Source organism: Gadus macrocephalus, chromosome 7 (assembly GCF_031168955.1).
Source record: "Gadus macrocephalus chromosome 7, ASM3116895v1".
Taxonomy (NCBI): Eukaryota; Metazoa; Chordata; class Actinopteri; order Gadiformes; family Gadidae; genus Gadus; species Gadus macrocephalus.
In genome coordinates, this window is record NC_082388.1 from 18,738,648 (window position 1) to 18,760,646 (window position 21,999).

The window sequence follows — 21,999 nt, forward strand, 5'->3', positions numbered from 1 at the left end:
ACTTCTTGATGTCTGGCTTGTTACGCACATTGGACTGTAAACACTAGCCAACAGTAGTGTAATTAAACATGCATGGCCATGATGTCTCTGACCCTCTCTGAAGTCAAAGTCCTGTCGCCCCTCCAGCGCAATATATCAAAAGCCAAGGATTAGTCACCATCCGGCATCTCATTGTTGAAACAGCTCTAGCTCTCGACCTCCATTTCATCATTCACGAGACCATGCAGGCTTATTATTTTTGCAAAGTTGCAAAGATTGGAATTTAACTGGTGTGATAATGACACCCGTCTTCTGTTTAATTTTTTACAGATTACCCCCATTCAGAGTGAAGTAAGTGAGTCATTCATCAATATTATCACCTTCCGTGCCATAAAATAAGGGAATGTGTTCCTTCCTTCCTCCGAGATAATAAGGATGGAGGAGAGATACTGAAGTGCAATTTCAGCCTCTGTTGTTGCTTGAGCCTGGATTCCCATTTACAACACGGTTGATCTTCTATCATTCATTTTATTTTAGATTAAAGCCCAAAAAACCTGTTTAGATATATGTTGCATAACAGAGATGCTCCTTTGCCTTCCTATCTTTGTCTGCGAATGCAGATAAAAGAGTGCTTTGCTCAGGTGACATGCCAGATGGCTTGGGCTGATGGCTATCATTTGAGATTATTTGCAGCTCTGAAATAATGTATGTTTCAAGCCACGTATCCACATGCGAAACATGCAAAGAAACAGCTGAAAAAAAACGGATGTTTTTTATTTTTTTATGAACCGAAGATACCTAACCCTAATATCCCAAATTTAAGGAGGCCCATGCCTTATTTAATCAATATATTAAAACTTTTGCTTATATCCACCTTGGGTCCTTCTTGGCATTAGACTAACTAATGGTGAGGCCTGGCAGGTGGTGCAACAATGCTGCACAAACGTTATCATGCCAGAAATAATGATGAAGGAAACGAGGAAAACAAAGACTTCGATTTTCCAATGTTGTTCTTACCTCCCAAATCAAATAGCTGGGGAACATTTCAGATTACTTCTGAAGCCTTATTACAAGGGCAATTGCTCTCTCCGCTAGCTTGAGTAATCTTCTTCGTGCCAAACCCATTGTCCCAGCTCTGCCATTTTGCAATCAAGTGCAATTTTGACATGTGTGATTAATAGGCTAGAATCACACATGCAAAATCTCATGCTAAACCCTCACACTGTGTGTGCAAACAAACCAAAGGCACGTGCACACATGCACTTTCTCCATCTCTCTCTCTCACTGCCCCTTCTCGCACACTCTATTTGACTCACTCTCGCTCTATTTCTCTCAAGCATAGACACACATGCACATATACGGACATACACATATAAATGCACACACAGGCAGGCACACCAACACACACACAAAAAACACAAAGTTACTCATAAATGAAATACGAGATGTAGACCCAAACTATTTGACGAGCATTTGATGAGCATTTCCAACAGCAACAGAAACAACATGACCTTTTCAGATTACCATCACTGTAATCCTAATTGTATGTTGAAATGGAAAAGGACTGAAAGTGTGTTTGGAAATCTCTCCAATGCTCAGACATGTGACCGCTCCCTACCTTCCTCTCACCAGGTTGCATGTTTGGTGACCGTGAAGGGTGGCTTCCCCCACCCTCTGGAACTCCCTGCTGATTATTATCCCTGCTGGGTCAATTAGCTAGAATGATTTTCTATTGTAAAATGCGTAAAAATGCTATTTACCCTGATTTGATTATTATTGTTGTTATTTTTGTGTACGATTACACAATAACAATATGAATTATTATTATCACTAGAATAGTAATTAGTGGGATGATCACTAGTAATATACCTAGTAGTAGTAGAAGCAGTAGTAGTTGGTAGTAGATGTTGTATTAGTATAATGGAAAGTCTTCCATTACTAGCTGTGTCAACAACAACTCTCTACGAATGCATAGTGCAATCTGCTGCAAGCATTTGTCCACAGCATTGTGATCAAGGACATATTTAGAGGAATTACGTCGCATGGTCCAGTTGAGGTTGTTCATCTCTGGAAGGTCACCACTTTGGCAACAGTGAATCATTGCAGAAGCCACACACATAATTTCCCAGCCTCGCTCAGACGATGCCTTTTTCCAATATCTAGTAGTCCACACCTGACAACTGCAATTTAAACAGAATACTTCCAGCAAATTGCACTTCCCAATTGCACAAGTCAACCGTCTTCATCTGTCACCTGCCACATCTGTTTACATGTCTTCCCCCCCTTCCAAATACCAAATAAATTAAAGATTGGGTTCTGTTGAACTGAGACATTGATAGAGGCCAACCCTGTATCTCTGCAGCTGTAGTGTCTAAGAAAAAGTGATATACACGTGCATGTCTATTTACCATTTGATGAGTCACAACTAATTTGATACCCAACTGGTTGTTATTGTCGGAGAATGTGTTCATCGTCTGGCCAATTCCACCCAATTTGCATGCAAGGTTGTCGCATTTTAGTTCTTCCTATACTGCAACCTGCGCCAGTGTAGCTCACTGTGGCTATGGATCTGCATTTGCAGTCTGTCTTTCCATTAGCTTTAAAGCTCCCGCTGTCTTCACCGCATTGATTAAATGTGACTCACTTGCTCTCCAGGTAAGTTGTTTCAAGCAATCCCTGTTCTATTGCACGCAATCTTGCTGCCCTACTACACACTTTCATATTCATATTTTGGTGATTATGTTTGTTTCCAGCAACCTCTTCGGAACGATTGTGATAATTCATGGTATGATATTTTTGTGCAACACAATACATATTCCGATTTGTTCTATGTCTTTTGGCCAAAAGAACATATTTTGGGTTCATATTTGTAGCAAAACGTAGCAAAACATTGTATTAGACTCATAACGATTCTGAGCAGGAAAACACTTAATTATGAATTCAAATCTCTCCAGACATTATTTTATCCTGATGTGGTCGGGTGTCTTCGGCTTTACCATGATATAACTAAAATATAAGTATGTAATTGATAGATTCAAGAATCAAATTGACCAAGATCCTGTTTTTTTTCGACAAACAACTACAGGGTGTAAAACCTTTCCAACTAAAAAATGTGCGCCCCTCAACATGGTCCCAAATCAGTCAAAATACAATCAGAAGACGCAGGATGCAGGCTGGAGGCTTCGAAGCTTTGTCCTTCCAAAACAAATAATTAAAAGACTGTCTGGATCCAGAGCAGTGGATAGTGTCAATGAAGCCTAATATTCCTCTGAGGATGTTAGATATTACTGTGACCATGATTTAAAGAAACACACAAGACGGCCCTACACATGTCCTAGTTACAGAGATGATTGCATCTCAGCCACTGGATATGATGGATGAAGTTAATCTTGATACAAAGGTGAACGGCCAAACACAGCTTTGCAGAGAAAGACAGAATTGCAAGCCGCCATTTATTTTCTGTGAGATAGAGCTAAAAACCTTCAGATTAGCCTCCATGATGTGAAAGAACTAGCTTTCACCAGAAGAAGTTCTGTTTGGCTTTATATAGCAATGCTTGGCTCTTGCTGGAGGTAAGATGTCTACAAGCTGGATGGATACAATATGCATAATTCATCAATGTATTGTAATACTAATATAGCTGGAAGCGGAATTGGACTTGTGAAGATAAGTAGGCTATTATATTATTTGACAAGTATATCAAAAATCCTAATATTCAACAAATAACCTTTAGATTTAGATCCTGACCATATAGATCCATTGTCCTGTTTTTGTCAATAGGTGTGGTAGCTTGAATGCAGTGACCTTTTCAAACAGAATTCAGTTACTAAGCAGAGACTGCTAGGCAGTATAGTAATGTAAATGGATCAACAACAATCGGACACAATCAATAAAAAACATTTCCTAATGTGTACATAATGACAGTAATACAAAGCCGGCTGCATGAAACATTCATCCATATTCATGTCCATGGCTGGGCTTTTACATTGATCACTTCAAGCTGCTAAAATGTGTCAGCCAATTTCATTTAATTGCCTTAATAATAGCATTCCACATATCATAGATGCGTTTGCTGGGGCTGAAAATGTTCCATGAAGATTTGTAGTCTCATCACTGTGCTAACCTTTAAATACATTTCGGTTACTTGAAGTCCAAAAATACAGCTTGCAGCACAACCCTTTCTCTTACAGTCACAGTAGAGCGGTGTGAAAACAGAGTGCAAGAGCCAACCCCCATTCAATCACAATCTAGTGTATGGAGACAGTTTTAGTAATGGGTAGCGTCCGAGAGACGATGAAGAGTTGGGATTCAGGCTCAAACTTTGTTCTGACCTGAGTGGCAGCCGTCAAGTAATGGCAATCAATCAATATCAATCAATCAATATCTTTTGTCAATATGGTGATTCTATACTTGTCCATCATCATTGATGCAACTCTATAAACCGAGTTTGAAACTATAGCAAATTGCATCTTCTCGGTTGCGTTTTCTTTTGGCCATTGTTGAGGAAACCAAAACAAAGAAAGGCTGTTTTCTCTGCCATGTTCCCCTATTAGGGTGGTCTTTTTATAAATAAGGGTCCAGGATTTGGCAAGAGGCTAGAGAGAATTAGAAATGATTTGTGTGGTCACAGGAGGCCGGTACTTTGCGTTGACAGATGGTTGGAGACATCTAATTTCAGGATTGAGCTAGATCTGAAGTGGAATGGACACGCAACATAGCCAAAGTGATTTGAAGTGCAGCTTTCTGCTGACAAACACGGTATCAACATATGTGCTAGCACTTGGATGAATAGGCTTCTGTGATGAAACTGCTGTTCCCTTTTACTATACGAGACTGCAACAAGTCATAAGACTTGAGGAAATGGGAGTAACTTATAGTGCCTTTGGTTTCCCCTTAAATGTCACTCCATTGTTCTCTCTCAATGCTTTCGACCTGAAAGTTCTTGGTTGCAGATGGACTTGTATTTTGAAAGTGGTGTCTCCTGTGGTATATGAAAGAAGTGCCAGCGCAGCATAAATGCGCAAGTCCTCCAAGGGTATTCTGGTCATTTCTGCAAAAGATGCCCTACTTATCTTACAGCAGAGATCGACCTTCTTAGGATGTGGAGGAAGTGCACACGCAAAGGCTGTAGCAGCAAGTACTTTTTGTTTCATTTCATTTTGTTAAACCTAATGTTGCACACTCTGTTATTGTAGAACAAGGTGTCTAAGTATAAGAAAGTTGTCATGTTGTTTGTGTCTTGCTGTCTTATCTGGCTTTATTTTCTTGGAAATTCAAGAAAATAATAAGAATTAAAGGATATAATCATTTTCATAGTCCATTGTTGCTGAAATATATACGTGTGATTTAACGTAGGTGGAGACAACAAATTGGAGTAAATAGTTGTGAAGGACTTAAAGAAGAAAAAGTAGGACACTTGCAATCAGCAGAGCATGCATTTGCTGGCCGAGGGTGACAGGAAGGTGTTGCCACTGATGAGTATTAATGATATCAGAAAAGTGCGCAGAGACGGGCGAGAACGCTGGCGTTGATGAACGCGGCCGGCCTACACTGGTGGAGGGGTTCTAGTTGAACAGCGCCACAGCACACAGGTTTCTGGATATTAAACATTAATGAGCAGCCCTGTGATTTATGACAACATGAAGAGGCTGTAACCCAACTGGTGCAAGATGGATGTCCACACAGCGCTCGCGAGGGAGAGTGATGCAACCCTCCTGGGCTGGGGAAGAGGGTGACACCTGAACTTGAAAGGATATCCCAGGGGACTGGCAGATAGAGTAAGTTAGATCATTGCATCATCGTTATAAAGATTAATGGGTCATGTGAACTTTTTATTACCCAGGGCATGACAGACTTGAGAGATTCTTTTCAGTTTTAGTGCAATAAACTTGTTCTATTTCACAACTATTCTTTTTTCAGCGAAGTCATACAGAAATGTGTAAATGTATTGATATAGTTTTGCTTGGTTTATCAGCCAGGCCTTTCATATTAATGAGCCTTGTTCTATGAAATAGCATCCTTTGCACGATAACTGCCTTATGGTCAACACATTACAGGATTTTACTATATTTGAAGATTTTTTATCTATTGTTTGGATTTAATATTTTTCTACATAATCCCAATAAGACTTAATAAATCAGAATGTATAAAAATGTAATGGTTGCAAGTGGGTACACCGAGACAGCTCTGTAGCAAGCCATATTTTTTGTTGTTAAACTATCTGGTCACGCCTCAGTGTGTAGTGATATGCTATATTGAGCATGTCCTTGTTTCACCTACAACCTGCCACACCACAGAAAGCCAGAGACCCTCAACAGGGGTGCCCTGCTGACAACAATCTCTGTGTCTTTTAACACGGTTCAGATTAAAGTCATTGACCCAGATGCCAATCAGTGTGACATGGTTAGCACACTCTGTGTCTTTGCTGGGGCTTTCCCTCACCCTTCCATTATTACCTGCTTCTACATATACGTTGTGTGTCTGTGTAAAGGCAATACGCTATAAAACAAGCCGTTTATAATTTAATGCATTTAAATGAATGATTCCTAGTCACAATTGATTACCGGCAAGCATACCACACATAATTCCTGTCAAATGGGGAATACAGAAGCTTGTGAAGCGTTTGCAGTGAACAGGCCAATTACGCAACTGCATTGCAATATACAGCCGTGTTAGCAATACTGCCTCAGACCTACAGGGTCCTTGGAACTGGCCTTCAGTGTGTTTGTATGTTCTGTCTGTGCTACCTCCTGGCTTTTTTTTTTCCAGGTGTCCCAGGTTCACCCCCCAATCCAGGGGACATTTATGTTAGGTTAATCCCCCATTGCCCTGGAGCGGGCACTGGCTGTACACCTGTATCACACCCTAGGGTGCGCCCCACGGCTGACCACTGCGATGGTTAAATGCAGAGAACACATTTCATTGATCTCCCAGGGATCGATAAAGGGTGTGTATTTGTTTTTGTCTTGAACTGTGAGGGGATTAGTGTACAAACGACATAAACATTCTTTGGAATGCAGTTTGGTGTACACAAGATTTTTTCTTGTTCTCTGCTATTGGATGTTAAACGTGTTTTAATGGGATCAATTGTTGCCAGCCATAAGTCAGATTTCCATTACATTTTTATGTTTTTCTTACATAAACTGCCTTTGAAAATTGGGTTTACATGAAGCATACATTCGTCTAATGATAGAGCTGAAGATGAAAGACACATCTTCAGTCTGAACAACATCTACAGAGAAAGCACCACGTTTATGTACAATTGTAGACATTTCCGAGAGATATCTCACCAGTAAAAATACAGTAGAAAGTAAACAGATAACAAGAGTGTAATTAGGGGGTCTGATATGATCCAATACCCTTAATACACCAATCTCAGTTGTGGTACTGATTTTCTAGCAGTGTTATTGCAACGGCGCGTTTCACATCCTTTAACGCGATTTTAATGTAATTGGTATCTGGTCTGAATCGGCTATTCAATAACCAACAGCCTTCTAACGCGGTCAAGTTGAAATAAAACATCCACTGACATGGTAGGCTGCATTCAGAAATGTCATAAGGCTCAGGCGCTGAGCATCCCCGGATCAATAACCTTCAAGGACAATATTAAAGATGTACACTCGGGAACAAAATATGCATTCATGTGCAGATCAAACACAAACATTACAAGACTCGTTTTCTTCCAAATAAAAAAAAAGAATATGAATAGCCTTACAATACGAGCAAGGCCCAGTGTGATGATTTAGCCTCTATTTAAAAACACACAAACAACACTTGTTAATCGGATGAATACCAACACACCACAGTCAGCACGACGTGCGGATCAATATGACGCACTGGGAAATGACTTACTTTAGGACGGCGCTGTCCCCTTGTCTCACGGTGATGTTGTCCTTTAATAAAGAGTCCCCGCTTCTTGCCGGAACTCCTGCAGGTATAAGGAACAACAATTTTAGTCCGAGGACAACAAGGCATTTACCGGGCACGGCGAAAAAGCCACCAAATCCCATTTTGACAATGCGCAACTTCCAAGGGAAAACTTGAAGGGTATTCCTCGAGTCGTTCGGCACAAACGGAGAGAGAGACCGCAGATGAGCACCACGAGACGCAGTTTGGTTGCAATGTGTTCCCCCAAAAGAAATAACGAGCGACCCTGTCTCCCGTGTAAATGGAGAAAAAGTGACTCTTCGCTTTGAATGTCAGCCGTCGGGTTACTTTTACGCTCGCAGCGAACGTGTGGGTACTATTGCGCTGGCTTGAGGCTGAAGATAAACAGGGGATCTCTTCGGAGGATTGCAGACCGCCCCCCCCCCCTTTTGCTTCCAACTGTAATTGCCGTGAAATGGACGCTCGCGCCGAGATGCATCAGCCAAGTCTCCTCGTTTTCTTTAAGGACGTCGGGTGTGGGACGGGTTCACTCTTGAGACAAGTGCACTCCAACGGGCGGAATCACTCCAGTGTCTCCGTTCATTTCAAATTCAAAAGTGTCCTCTGCGTTCAAAAAAACGACCCAGTTCGATTAATAAACCAGGAGGTGGAATCACTGCACGAGACTGTGATCTTTTTTAGCGCGCGCGGTAATCAGCACTCCGCAGTGCCCTCGTGCGCATGTAAACTCACTGTCGTCCGCACGCGTGATACTGGCCGTATGTGTGTATTGGATTTTTGGGTTACACCACCCCCTCCCTTCTCCTCTCTCTCTCTCTCTCTCTCTCTCTCTCTCTCTCTCTCTCTCTCTCTCTCTCTCTCTCTCTCTCTCTCTCTCTCTCTCTCTCTCTCTCTCTCTCTCTCTCTCTCTCTCTCTCTCTCTCTCTCTCTCTCTCTCTCTCTCTCTCTCTCTCTCTCTCTCTCTCTCTCTCTCTCTCTCTCTCTCTCTCTCTCTCTCCCGCTTTTCACCGAGTTATGTGATTCTTTATTCCCACGCCACGTGAGTCCATCATCTTCATATCACAGCGGACATGTCCCAAAGTGCAGTTAACGAGTTGGAGTAGCGTGTTATAGTACTCTTTTTCCCCATAAATAGCTGCTGTGCGAAGTTGGCAGATTTGATTCGGTGTCGTCATGTTGTTTACCGTCGCTCGTTAACGCCGCTGCCTCTTCTGTCACATCATGTTATATACGTGCATGTTGGGGACGCTATCTATAGGGGGAAGAAGTGGTACATCGTTGTGCATTCCCACCCCTCCGGACCTTCATGAGGAGACTCATCATGACTTAAGCATACGTTGAACATATTTAAGGAGGGCATCATGGCTGTCAATTGTAAGATGCTTCCACTGGAAAAGAGACTGGTGTCTTCCTTGTAAACATTCAATGTGTTGTTTACATTTTTTATCAGACATTTTGAAAGCATCTGCAATACAACTGTTTACCCGATGAGTTATAACCTCAAATGATTTGGCTTTCAGCAGATGGGATTTAGAGGCTGAGGCAAAACAGCATAATTCTCTGGAATCTAATTTCACAAGATGTATAGGCAAATATTCATGAGGATTGATTAGGCAAATCCCAGGATATGGAGGTCACTGTTTGTTTTGACACAGAAGCAACCTCTTTGTGAATAGACCAAGCCCAATTTCAATTCACTCCAAGGTTGTTATGGTAGGGGTTAGGATAGGCTGGGCAAGGGAAGGTGGGCTAAGATAAGAGTTAATTAAAGTGATATCTGCCCCAGATGCAAACAGCAGTCTTGACAACATGCACATCTTAACGCTTTTTAAATTAAAAAACTCCTGCTGACCTCAGCGGAATCAAAGATGTGTGGTCTTAATTAGAGTGAAAGGTGGAGGATGGTGAGGCGCTGAACCATTAGTGATCCCACCACCACCACCACCACCACCACCACCACCACCACCATCACCCCAGCCACCACCACCACAACCAACTGCTAATGAAAATGTCAACATTTGGGACGGCGGACTCTTCCAGTTTTTCCACAGGTGGACATCGTGTCTATGGCGATAACAATGCACGGCACCGATGATGACAAGAGATTAATAACAACCGCCACTGATTAAAACAAAGGCTTTTTTTCACCCAGCCGCAATCCATTATACAAGGAATGACATGAGGTCTGAAGACATCCGGCGTTCTCAGTGCTCTATGGAGGCCCAGGTGTGACCTGTGACCTTGCCGGCGAGCTGCTAGGTGCTAAGGCTCCCACACAAATAACCACTTAGGCACTGCAACAGCGTTGTTTGGCGGCTGGCCAGCGTGAATCGCTGATCGCTCGATGCACACGAGATTGGCAGAGTAGGAGAGAAAAAAGACCAAAAGGAAGTCTTTTAAGGGTGATGTCATGTGCAATTGTTGTTCCTCAAAGGCAAGGTATCCATTGTTCCACTGTCAAATTACGGAGCTAATCGATGTTTAAACTGTTTCGGATTTTGACAGATTTTTTTTATTTTGTAGAAATGCAGATCCTAACCCTAACCCTATTATGGTAATACCGATCAAGTGGGGTTTTTGGAATAAACCTATGAACAGACTGTCAAATGCAAGTTGGAAACCCAACCACAAAGAGAGGGAAAAGTAGAGATTGAATCGCAACATTTTATTCCATAGACTTGCAGAGCCTGCATCGACATGTTGCTAAGAAGTCCTTATAATCGGTTTCCAGTTCCACTTATAATGAAGAGACAGCAAACCATTCCTAGGTTATCTAATCTGAAACAATTAAATCCTTGGATAATTAGCCCTTAACTACATGGATTGTTTGATTGGCAGGTTCTTGTTGTGTGGACCAATCTGATGGCGAACAAGTGAAAGCCCCAGTCAGTTGATCCATGAAATAGGTGTTTCAATTCAAACACTGATTTGACGCGATGGATCTGTGTATTTGGAGCCAGGGTTTGTGCCTTTGTTAAGCAGAGCCCCACCATGATTCCAACCTTGATCCCAGATAACATATCTGCTTAAGCCAAGACATAACACGCTTGTGTAATCAGATGTGCAAGTGCAGTTACAGCCCTTCAGCACAAATCTGTTTGTTATGTGTTCGCCTCCTTTGCAGTTGCACAGAGTGGGTTGGTTCTGAGATTTTGCGTATGATTCCTTGACATCTGCTCCCTCTTTATCCTCACAAAGGGTTAATCCTATGTTCATGAGTGTGTTCATTTATGCCACAAATGTAGTGTGTGGCATAGTGAAGGGATAATGCACAGTGTGTACATTGTACACCTTTGTAGGGTGAATAAAGACCACTCCGCTTCGTGTTGGAGACCCGCATCACCATGTCTGGGTTTATTTAGCAATGTCTCCTACAACATAAACAGCTTTTTACAAGGCTACTTACCGAAAAAAATCTAAAATTTGACACCAAATATTACAACAAAAACATATTTTATTGATTTTAAATTATTTTATTGCTTCCACTAAAATTAATTGTCTGTTGGAGTCTTAAGTCGGAACAGGCATGCTCCGTAAAAGTCTTTTCATCATAGCAGGGGTGCTTTCAGAAAAAACAGACAGTAGAAGGCCATTAATGACCAATTTGAATTGAGTATTCAACAAAGCTTCAACATCTTCAGATGTAGTTTTGAAAGTAGAATATATTCTTGCTGTTTAATTCTCTTATAAAACACCCCGCACAGCCAATCTGGAATGCAAATACCGTGGTTCAATGGTTCAAGGAAATGTACTTTGCACAATGGGTTTTCAGCATTTGGTTCAAGTAAAAACTTTTTTCCTCTTCTTTGTATCGGAGTGAAGACAACCAGACATAAAGTGAACCGTTTTCTTTCCATCCTTCTATCTTGATAGTGTCCAATCCAGGATTACAGCTCTAAATAGCTTGTGTAATCAAGTCTTCAAGATGGAGTTTGAACAATTACCAAGAGGACAAGATCTTAATAACCTAGTTCCAGAGTGGGAGAAAAAGCGATAAAACTAATGAGCAGATAGATTATCTGTCATTATTAAGCTATGTTTACCAGCTGACCGAAAATGCAACTTTGTTTGTCCATAGTTTATCCACTATGCTTGCCAACGGAATATATATATTTTTGTTGATGTTCCTGCTGGAAGAACAAAGCTTGCAGTAAAACGAGTCTGCATTCTATTGAACATCTGTAGGAGAGACCCTGCTGTGGTTCTTGGTAAAAGCTGGTACAAGTTAATGAAGTCAGCAGTTTTTCTGCTTTATTGTCATATTTATTCATATTAAAAATAAGATTGATTTTGATTCAGCTGCTGTTCGAGCCCAAGGTTCTAAATATATTGTGACGATAATGACAAATTCAGTAATTTCCTCCCAGCTTTGCATATTTTGCTTAACGCTTTCATTCCATAGATACCTTCTGCTTATTTCAATGTGATCCGAGTGAGCTATTCCCATTCAGATATTACTGAAATTGAACTAATACCTTAAGGTAGAATGAATAAAACAGTCAGATCAAATGTGACGTTGACATATGGATGGCGGTGAAGGGAGTTGGGGAGATGTATCCAGATGAAAAGGGAATATTTTAAAAAGGGGGTCACGCACAATTTCCAAAACGGTTCTCCCACTTTTAATATCAGTAGAGCTATTTAATGGTTCCAGAATAGGAGCGTAGAACTTCAACTCCTTCAACTTCCTTTCCTATTATTGCCATAATTGTGGACTTTACCATCAATGCACACTGACTATGCTAGTACTAGAGTACTCTTCAAAGGACTTTTTTTTTTTTATAGAAAATGACCTGATCTACTGATCAACTTTGATGCTATCATTTTTTCATGTATGTAAATCGTGTTAACACTAAGGTGTCTTTGTTGTAATCAAATGCAATCCAACCTTGCATCACATCAAGTATATATAGTGCCTGGTGAGACTTGATTGTTGATTGCACATATTATTTTGATTACTGCCCCGTGCAATTTATGTGTCCCATTAACTGCTTGGCACTCGAAAGAAATATGTTAATGACCAACATAAAATTCACATTCACATACATACACAACTTATTCAACAAAGTCCCAAGTTTGAGTTTAAAAAATCGCTTTGAAGTTGCTGAGGGTCATGTAGTTTGGTATGAATTTGTAGGCCCTTTTGTCTGCTCCATCATTATGAATGAACATTGATTTGCACGTAGGCGAAGGCAGCAAAAACACACATACCCCCCGTGATTACACCGTGATTATTACAGTGATACAATACAATTTATATCCTGTGGTCATTTGGTAATGCTCCTTTTACTAATTACAAAAAATAATATATGTAAAATAAACCCCCTGTGGATGAAATGTCCAACCATTTTTTGTTTTACAAAAGCATTTATTTGGCATTTCAAACCTATTGCTCTCACACACATCTCCAACACTGAGCTACAAGTGAACTAACATCTGACACTGTTCAACCTGCATGGAGAGCCAAAATCAAATCCCACCTTTTTGCCCCACACCATATGTAATCCAGCTAACTCAATAAGATGATTGCTCGTCTGAATATTTTCACAACAGAGCCTGTAAAAGAGTTCACTTGTAGATTGTGATTCAGTCGTCACTGTTTTTCTTTGGCCAACCAATTTCTGCTCTCACTGTCTAAAACACTGGAGGGCACAATTACAACTGGCAATGGAAAGGAAAATGTTGGCATTGAGAAGAAAAATGAGGTTAAATCTTGCTCATTTTTCTTATCTCCTGAAGTCCGATGAGCCTGGGAGTGTACAGTATTTCCCCTGATAAAAGCTAACACGATATTCAATTCAAATAAACAGTAATAGCCAAGAACATTACAGGCCCCACAATCTAAACTTGGATGTTATTTTATTGGGGATTTCTTCATTATTTTATTTATGCTCCGGCCAAACACAGGGATTTTCAACCATGCATTCATCCATAATTATTTTTTTAAATGTGCTGCTTTAATTATGATTTGCACTATTTGAATATCACAGGGGGTTAGTGCAGATAAGATAGCAGCAGCCAGGAGCCAATGATTGAAGAGATTCCAGATGACATCACTCGATTAATTCCACACACTCAATCTTAATTAACTCTGCACACAGCCATTCAGACAAGTTTTGAGCTGGTGGGATTTGCTCTGTGGGGACGAGAGCTCAGGGCAGTCTCATTCACTATTCATTTCAGACGCATCCTTCGAGGTACCTTTCTCGGATCAAGATATCCGTCCGATGGCATTGATGGGATCCTGTCCTTTTTTCCCATCAATCAGGTTAGGGTTAAAACATCCAATTGTTCGGCTAGAACTAGATATTTCTATTTGGGATTCCGTTTTTTGTGTATTCATACAACTAGGGATGGCAAGATTCCAATGCAATTTCAATATTGCAGCATCTGCTGGTAACGTTTGATCAAGACATCTTGGTGTTTAATAAACCACTATGAAGCTGTTACTGCTCAATTGGTTCATCAACTGCCAAGCTTCTACTTCCCTGTATGACAAAGCATGCTTGAGCTACAATCTACAGCCCTAACAAGTAATGGCATTGTGTTTCAGGAGGATATTTTCAATGGAGTCCCTTAATATCAATAAGCCATCATGTGATTAAGTTCTGTATCGGACTCAACGACGACCAAATTTTGCGTTACTATGTAATGCATGCATGCATGTCATAAAGGCTTGTTTTCCATATTTTCAGAGGAATTCTATTTACAGTGATTTCTAAAGTGTTTGGTTTTTGTGTAATGTTTAAGGCCATAATGTCAGTAAGGGATGATACCAAAGATGTGAGGTACCAGAGCCTTTTAATTTTCCATATGTCTATATGTAGGATTAGCCCAAAATTGCTTGAAGGATGGATTTATTATCCTTTCCCAAGCAAAAGGGAGAGACATACCATCAAACTATTCTTCTGATCTCGTCTCTTTTCAGCGAAAATCCCTTTTGGGGATGACATGACAAATAAAAGATGATTCCTCAAAGTGTTTTGAGACAAAGGAAATCCACAGTGTTGCAACTTTTCAATTATAGGATTGGATGAAGGATAGCTGAATTGGCCCTTTTTGGGTGTGCAACCTAAAAACCCAGAAACTGGTCAGACAAACCGAGATGCTGTGGAACCCTTTCTTGCTGCCTAACAACAGATAACAAGGTTACGCTCAGACAGCTCTCTGATTGGTCATGATATATTACTTTGTGCTTACAGAATATATTGAAACCCAAAGTAACATTGATAGCTGTAATGCAATAGGCAGAAGAAAAGGGGAAGGTTAGAGTGATAAAGAAATATAGTTTTTGCTCGGATGTTGTTATTGTTTCTGCCAACTGTCTCAAGACCAATGAAACACCTAACATTTTTACCAGCATAGCACGACCAAGGAATACCTCAATTTAAGTCAATGTCTTCAAAAGACCATGTCTTATTCTATGTAGAAGATATGCTAGGCGTAAAAGTCATAATAATAGATTATACAGTACTGACGATGAAAAACTGAAAATGTGGAAGGAAAGCTTCCAATGTCAAATATGTTGAATGTCAAAAAACATTCAGTAAGAGAAGAGACCACATTTTAGATATGGGTGTGATATTTTGACAGTACAAAGAGAACTATGATTGTCTTAAGCTAGAGCTTAAAGAAATATTTGGCAGTTTAATTTTCTAACTAAAATAAATCATGAAAATGACCTTGGAGGGTAGCAAGAAAGGAAATGTCCTCCTTTTCTGCCTCCCAACATCATTCAAAATTGATATTAAACAGAAGAACTCAAAGCTATATTCCCAGCAGTGACAGGATGCGCAGAGATCAAATTCCTGAAAAAAAAAAAAAACATCCTTGATTTTGTCGCTTTTGTCATCTCATTTGAACTTGGGGACCGCTCAACACACACGAAGACCTTTAGTTATAACAGTTCAGCATTTGTATCCTTGGCTTTACTTTTTCTCTGCATTTCTTATGATCTTTCTTGTTTTCATGGTCCTTTTACAGAAAATAAAGCTCTCCCCATTGGGAGTTTTAGGGCACACTTTTCCACAGTCTGAACAGTGGCTAACAGCTGGTACTGAATGAGGAGACATGAGTTTGAGGTGTAGAATGTGTTGTTATTGTTCATTAATTTACAATGCATGCAGCACTTCGTCTTTTAGGAGACACTTGTATCGTACAGATACAACTCATTTAGGAAACAGGTATGGTTATGCATTTACAACATTCCCGGAATAAATTCAAATATACTTCTGTGACAGATGAGACGCATTGACGCCGGTACGTCAATGTTGAAAACATACAGGCCACAGATCATAAATAAAAAATAACCACAAAAAGAAGCAATGAAATAATTCACTACTGATCCCTCCTAAGAGTTGCCAGGGACAGGGATTTGATTCCTTTCTCCATAAATATTCCAACTGCTGTTGCGTTCTGCAGGACCCTCTCCCGTCAGCTTATGATTGATGCCCTGACCCTGAGACGACGGATGGGCATCGATGGCTATCGTCATGCCAAAGGACACGCAACGCCGCAGTACTTCACCGGCTCTGAGCCTTCACGGGTCCGCTCAATCGGAGGGATTATCTTTTTCATCATGCAGCACTTATATTCTTACCCTTTGGTTGATTTAGCTTCTTTTTATTTTCAGTGTGCCGTTCGTATCAATGTGTTTCTCAATATATCAACACAATTCTCTTTGCTGACTGCTCTATTTAGTGGTTTTTGCCACCTACAGGGGGGAGTTTCAGCTCCCGAGCTGTCATAGATAGTCAAAACAGTGAGAATACCTTTCATGGTTGAGTCCCTTTCTCTGAACAACCCCCCAACCCCCCAGCCAGCACCTCCCTCCACCCATCCACCTCGGAGTAAGTAGGCCACAACATCGTGTGCTTTAAATCTATAAACAATTACAGTCAAGGACAGGACAAAGAAGATAGAAAAAAATAAAAAGAGCAAGTTTGATTGGGTAAACTGCATTATCAGAGAGAGAGAGAGAGAGAGAGAGAGAGAGAGAGAGAGAGAGAGAGAGAGAGAGAGAGAGAGAGAGAGAAGACGCGAGGAGGAACTTGATGTTGGTTTTCCAAAGGGAGCAGTGCTTTCCATATTCTTCTAATGTTAATTGGACTCAGAGGAATTGAGTAGAATACATTAATGTTGCCAAATATTAATTACAGTCTGAATAACCTGTAACTAATATTTCATGTTTTGGCTGACTAAGTACAGAGAAAAAGGTTGTCAAGATGACTCGTCACATTATCTCCCATCGACACTAATTGGCCGCACTAAACCTAGCAGTAATTATGTTGTTGTCTTTTTGAGAGTTTTTTTGAAAGGCCGTGCGAAGTGGGCCAATGTCACGTACCTTTATGTGAAATGCATGTGGGAGGTCCTGTTGAAAACCACATCTTAATTAGATGCAGTGCATTAACTACTGCTACAGTTAGATGAAAGCCAAGATTCTCTTAATAGGAAACGAAAAATCATTAGGAGCCTAAAAGCCTCAATATGGGGATTTCATGACTCTGAAAGAAGATAAAAACTGCTTTTGTAAAGCATCCTGGTTTCAGGAAGAAATGGAGGATATACTGACAATCATGCAGTTTGTGTATCACCTTTTTTCGCCATTGCCATGGCGGCACAGTCTGCTCTGATAAGAGAGTGTCATTTGAAATGTTGCTATCTACTGACAGTTTGTGGGCCTCAGCGAAAATGGGATGTTGGCAGGTTTAGAGCAGAGTGATTCACACTCTTTATCAATGACTGGGCTAACTGACAACTTGTCCATGTTAATGCCAAGGGTCACAGTCGATTATACTTACCTTTAAAAGTAAAACTCTCAGATGTGAATCATTATTTTGCTTGATAACTGTTCATTGTTGGGAGGGAAGAGGACATCGGACAGAAGTTGACTGTGTAAATATGTCCCCAAGCAGACGCAAAAAAAGAAAAAAAAAGGGCAATCTTCTCCAGGCCAAAAATGGCACCGAAACCACGAGTGTTCAACGTTGTACATTTAAATACAACCAATAGTCAATGTCTCAAAGTGTTAAACACACTATATAGTCCTAGAAATATATCAGGGTACAATTTGACTGTAAAGAGCAATATCAAAACTAGCAGCTCTCGAAGGCTATGAAAGGGGGCGACACATCGGCACGCTTCTAACATGATAGCAAAACATTGAGCAGAATGCATGTTTTGTCTCTCAGCCCCCGCGGCCCATGGCCAGCAGCACGGCTATAGCCTCATGAAACACGCACGACCTTGATCTCCATTGGTCAAATGGTTTAATGCACAATGGTGCAGCACAACGGTGCACCTAAGACTCAGTACCAAGTTCATGTACTGTGTGCCAAACATCTGCCATAAAGGCTCTTATGTGTGGAGAAAGCCTTCACTAGGATTAGAGGAGCACCGTGATTAAATGGATTCATTGTAAATGTGCATGTTGTCAATTGGATGCATTATTTTTCGGCTGGTTAACCGATGTGTGGGCAGCCGCTCAGCCGGGGGATGGCATTTGGCCTGAATGGTGTTCTTTCTTTGTGAAGCCAAGGTTTGGTCCTGCACACGAGTGCCAAATAAACCGGCATAGATATATTTGAATTCAAAAGCATAATTTCTACCTGTATCTTTGTCCGTGGGTGACGTTTTCAAATGTGTTGTTGTTGTGGTTGCACACCAGATCCCAGTGGACATCCAAAGGTTTATGACAATATTTGCACAACCTGCACCAAAGGAACGGAAATTAAATCGGCCACTCCTGAAGTATTGTCAGACTATGATTGAGAAATAGACACTTGCTTTCAGTTGTGTGGACATGCTTGGATTGCCAAACAAGTCACAGAGCTTTCGGTCAGCAGAATCCATCCAAAAACATGACCACTATTTGCTATTTTCCGCGAGGATGCGGGCAGTAACAAAAATATTGCATTTCAACAGCTTTATCCTTCTCCCTATCCATGTTAGCAAAACTTCCCCACCAGCACCCCTCTAGCTTTGATACCCCGTTCCAAGGTCTGGTTTGGCAGTTCACAAGGCTGCTGGGCCGATTTTAGCAATGTTCTTGCTTTCTGCTTGTCTGTTTAAGGGCCAGGGAAAAGCGTTTTTAAGCCTGCAGTATACCACAGTATATAACACTGTATTATAACTATAACTATGGCCGTTTGCAAAAAGCAGCACTGGTCACTGTGTAAGTGAATGAGATAGAGACAGAAAGAGAGAGAGAGAGCGGTAGAGAGAGAGAGAGCCTGTTTGATATTAGTAATTGGCCGGATTTAAATCGTTATGCTGTTTTTTGCCTCACAAGGCTCTAATGAGGGTTACGATGTGGTTGGAGTCAATACGATTTCAAACCGTGGGTTTGCCATTGAAAGCCTTCTGTTGACTATTGTTTGGGGAGTTCATATCATAGGAAAAAAAAAAAACCTTAAATGTAGCTTGTTACAAGGCCTGCAGCAACAATAACAAAACTTAAGGTTCAAGCAATTGTCATTTACGTTACTCCAGCGGATGAAGTCGTTGGAGTTGAAGGGAGACAGTCAAAACTTTGGGAACCTAAGAGGAAATGTGATTTTTAAACTGGAGACATTTTCGTCCTTTGGAGATGTGGGTGGCAGTATCCCAAGCTGATCGCTCCAGACCCACTGATTGTAGTTATGGGGTATGGGGCCCTTGCCCAGAGCCAGCACCCAAACAAGCACCCCATAATTAGCCACAGCAATGGCAGTAACCAACAGGTGAAGAGGCAAATATTAAATCAGTCTGTGTGTCTATCTTTGTTTTTCATCAGACAGGAACAATACCCAAATGTGATCCACTATCAGCCAACAATAATACATGTTTGTTGTGGTCATATTACTTTTGTATCTTCTTGCTTAATTTCCCTCTACGAACATGAGTCTCTATATATATATATAAAAGTTGTTTACTGAAACAATAGGGACACTGAAATGCGGCAGTGTGTCCTTGATTCTCTGTTTGGACGGTGATTGAATCAGACAGAATCTTTGGAGCACAGTTTGCCTGTTCCGACCAAGGTCAACAAGATCACCCTAGTCTTGTACTTCGTCGGCCGATTTCAGTCACATTATTATGTCACTGAAATCCTTGTATTTGAATATTGAATAATGCACTACTTGTACGTGTACACCACACAGCATCTGCTAATCTCTCCCTTGTATTATTCCAACAATCAACGGTGTTAGACTCACACCCCCTAGGAATGATTCACATGTTGGAGGAATGGAGCAAAAAGAGAAAAAATTGCATGGGTTTAATAATTCCTTCTGCATCATTATACAAATGAAGGAAAAGTGAGAATGCAGTCTGCTTGGCTTCAGCATGATAACTCATATAATGATACAGGTTGTAGGGGTGCATACAGAGGATTGGATTTCATAAATAGAGTTGGAGGATGCTGTACTTTGGTTTGTTTACCACTGAATCCCTCTTGACGAATAATGTTTTTTCTTTCTATCGTTATGTGTTATGTGCAATGGGAGTCTGTGGAATCTTTAAACCCATACTCTGCATTTACATGAAGTTCGGTACACTGGTAGGGGATGGCCAAATTAAATAAGCATTTGCCAAATGTGGGTTCTGCGGCTCTCGTGCCAAACATTGGGTGCTAGGTATTTCAACAGTATTTGTTTGCTTTCTGGGTCATGTGAAGTTCAAAAGCTTTAATTTCCACCATTTACATTTTTCATGTTAGATGGTATTTGAGGATGCATTTGAAGCAAATACATTCCTCTGTAACTATTGACTGCTTGCCATGAAAATAACGATCGAAGAGAATATATGAAAAGAAAGTCTCGTATACCGAAAACAAGTAAATTAAGCACAGAAAAAATCTCTTAGTGGTGCCAGCTTGAACAAATAGCCTATAACGGATGTTTTTGTTCAAAGTCTCAGTGACAATACCCGGTTTGAATGTGTTTGTCAACACAAAAAGAGCTCAGCAATGAAATCCAATGCATAGCTTGATTAACTTCCTTAGTAAATATGCTTGGTTCACTTTGCTCTGCTGACCACGATGCATCTAGTTATAGGAATCTGACATCATCTAGAGAGAAAGTAAACATGCTCATCTTAAGAGATTGGAAATTGAGGACAGACCAATCCATCATGCTCTTAGCAGCCTTCACTGTTAATCAGGGAAGCAGCCCAAGCATGAGGCTGGGCCAGGTTGCTGGCGTCTTCAGATCCTGATCAGTCAGGAAGCCTGGTAACTAGGAAGACTGGTATCTAGGAAGCCCATGCAGTAACTATAGCGATGGCCAAAAAAAAAAGAAAAAGAAGACGCATATATACTGTTACTTTAGGTTTTGAGTACTTTTTCCATTTGTTGTTGAAATGCGTTGCCGTTGGATCTCTAGATATATCTCTGAATATCCCAGATTTTCATGCTGCTGAAAATGATCATCTATTGAAGATTTTCGCCATAATTTGGCCGATGACATGCCTGTTAGCATCTTAAGAAGGCCGCTTAAGATGACGTAATGTATCTAGGCCTCATAATGAAAAATGACAATCAATTTGAAATTGCAATCAAGACTGTGTTGGAAATTAGATGTATTATTTAATAATTTTATTTCCAGCCAGAGAGTAGACATCATTATTCTCATTACTCAAGGGGTGGAACATTTAATCAAAACCACATTACATTTTTTTTTTTACTTATAATATATTTTTTGTGTTTTGACTCAATTGTAACTCATACAAACCATTCTATAGAACATGTCCTCATGTTGAACCACTTACTCCTACTTACATTTAGTCATCACCAACAGATATATAAAAACAGACACTCAAAACACACAGTGGACAAATTGCATGTTTATGTCATCAAACTATCTTTAAATCTGAATTCTTACATTGATTATAAGCAACAAGCATGACATCTAACAGCAGTCATGTTTGTCTTTACCCTGTATCTATTCTTGCACTTTACTCTCCTGTTTTGTCACTATTGTTTTACTGGCAGTCCTTTGTTGTCCTGCTGTTGCACTCATTCTTTGTAACTCGTGGTGCGCTGCCAACAAAATGCCCATTCCTTCTCTTCACAAAGTTCATTCCACCAGCCTATCCTGGGGGGCAACACAATAACTTGAGCTAGATTCCAAACATTGAGCATGAATATTATGG

At 40.5% G+C, this 21,999-nt stretch overlaps 1 protein-coding gene across 2 annotated transcripts in view; it reads right to left on the minus strand.

Moving 5' to 3' along the window:
• The window catches only part of opcml (opioid binding protein/cell adhesion molecule-like), a 158,605-nt gene that overhangs the window by 78,026 nt on the left and 58,580 nt on the right, over positions 1 to 21,999 (minus strand). The window contains exon 2 of one of the 2 annotated variants that reach the window (XM_060057168.1): positions 7,831 to 7,906. In XM_060057168.1, coding sequence (XP_059913151.1) covers positions 7,831 to 7,906 — 76 coding nt within the window. Of the gene's footprint in view, positions 1 to 7,830; positions 8,638 to 21,999 lie in introns of those variants that run through there. The other variant, XM_060057167.1, reaches the window with a different exon arrangement.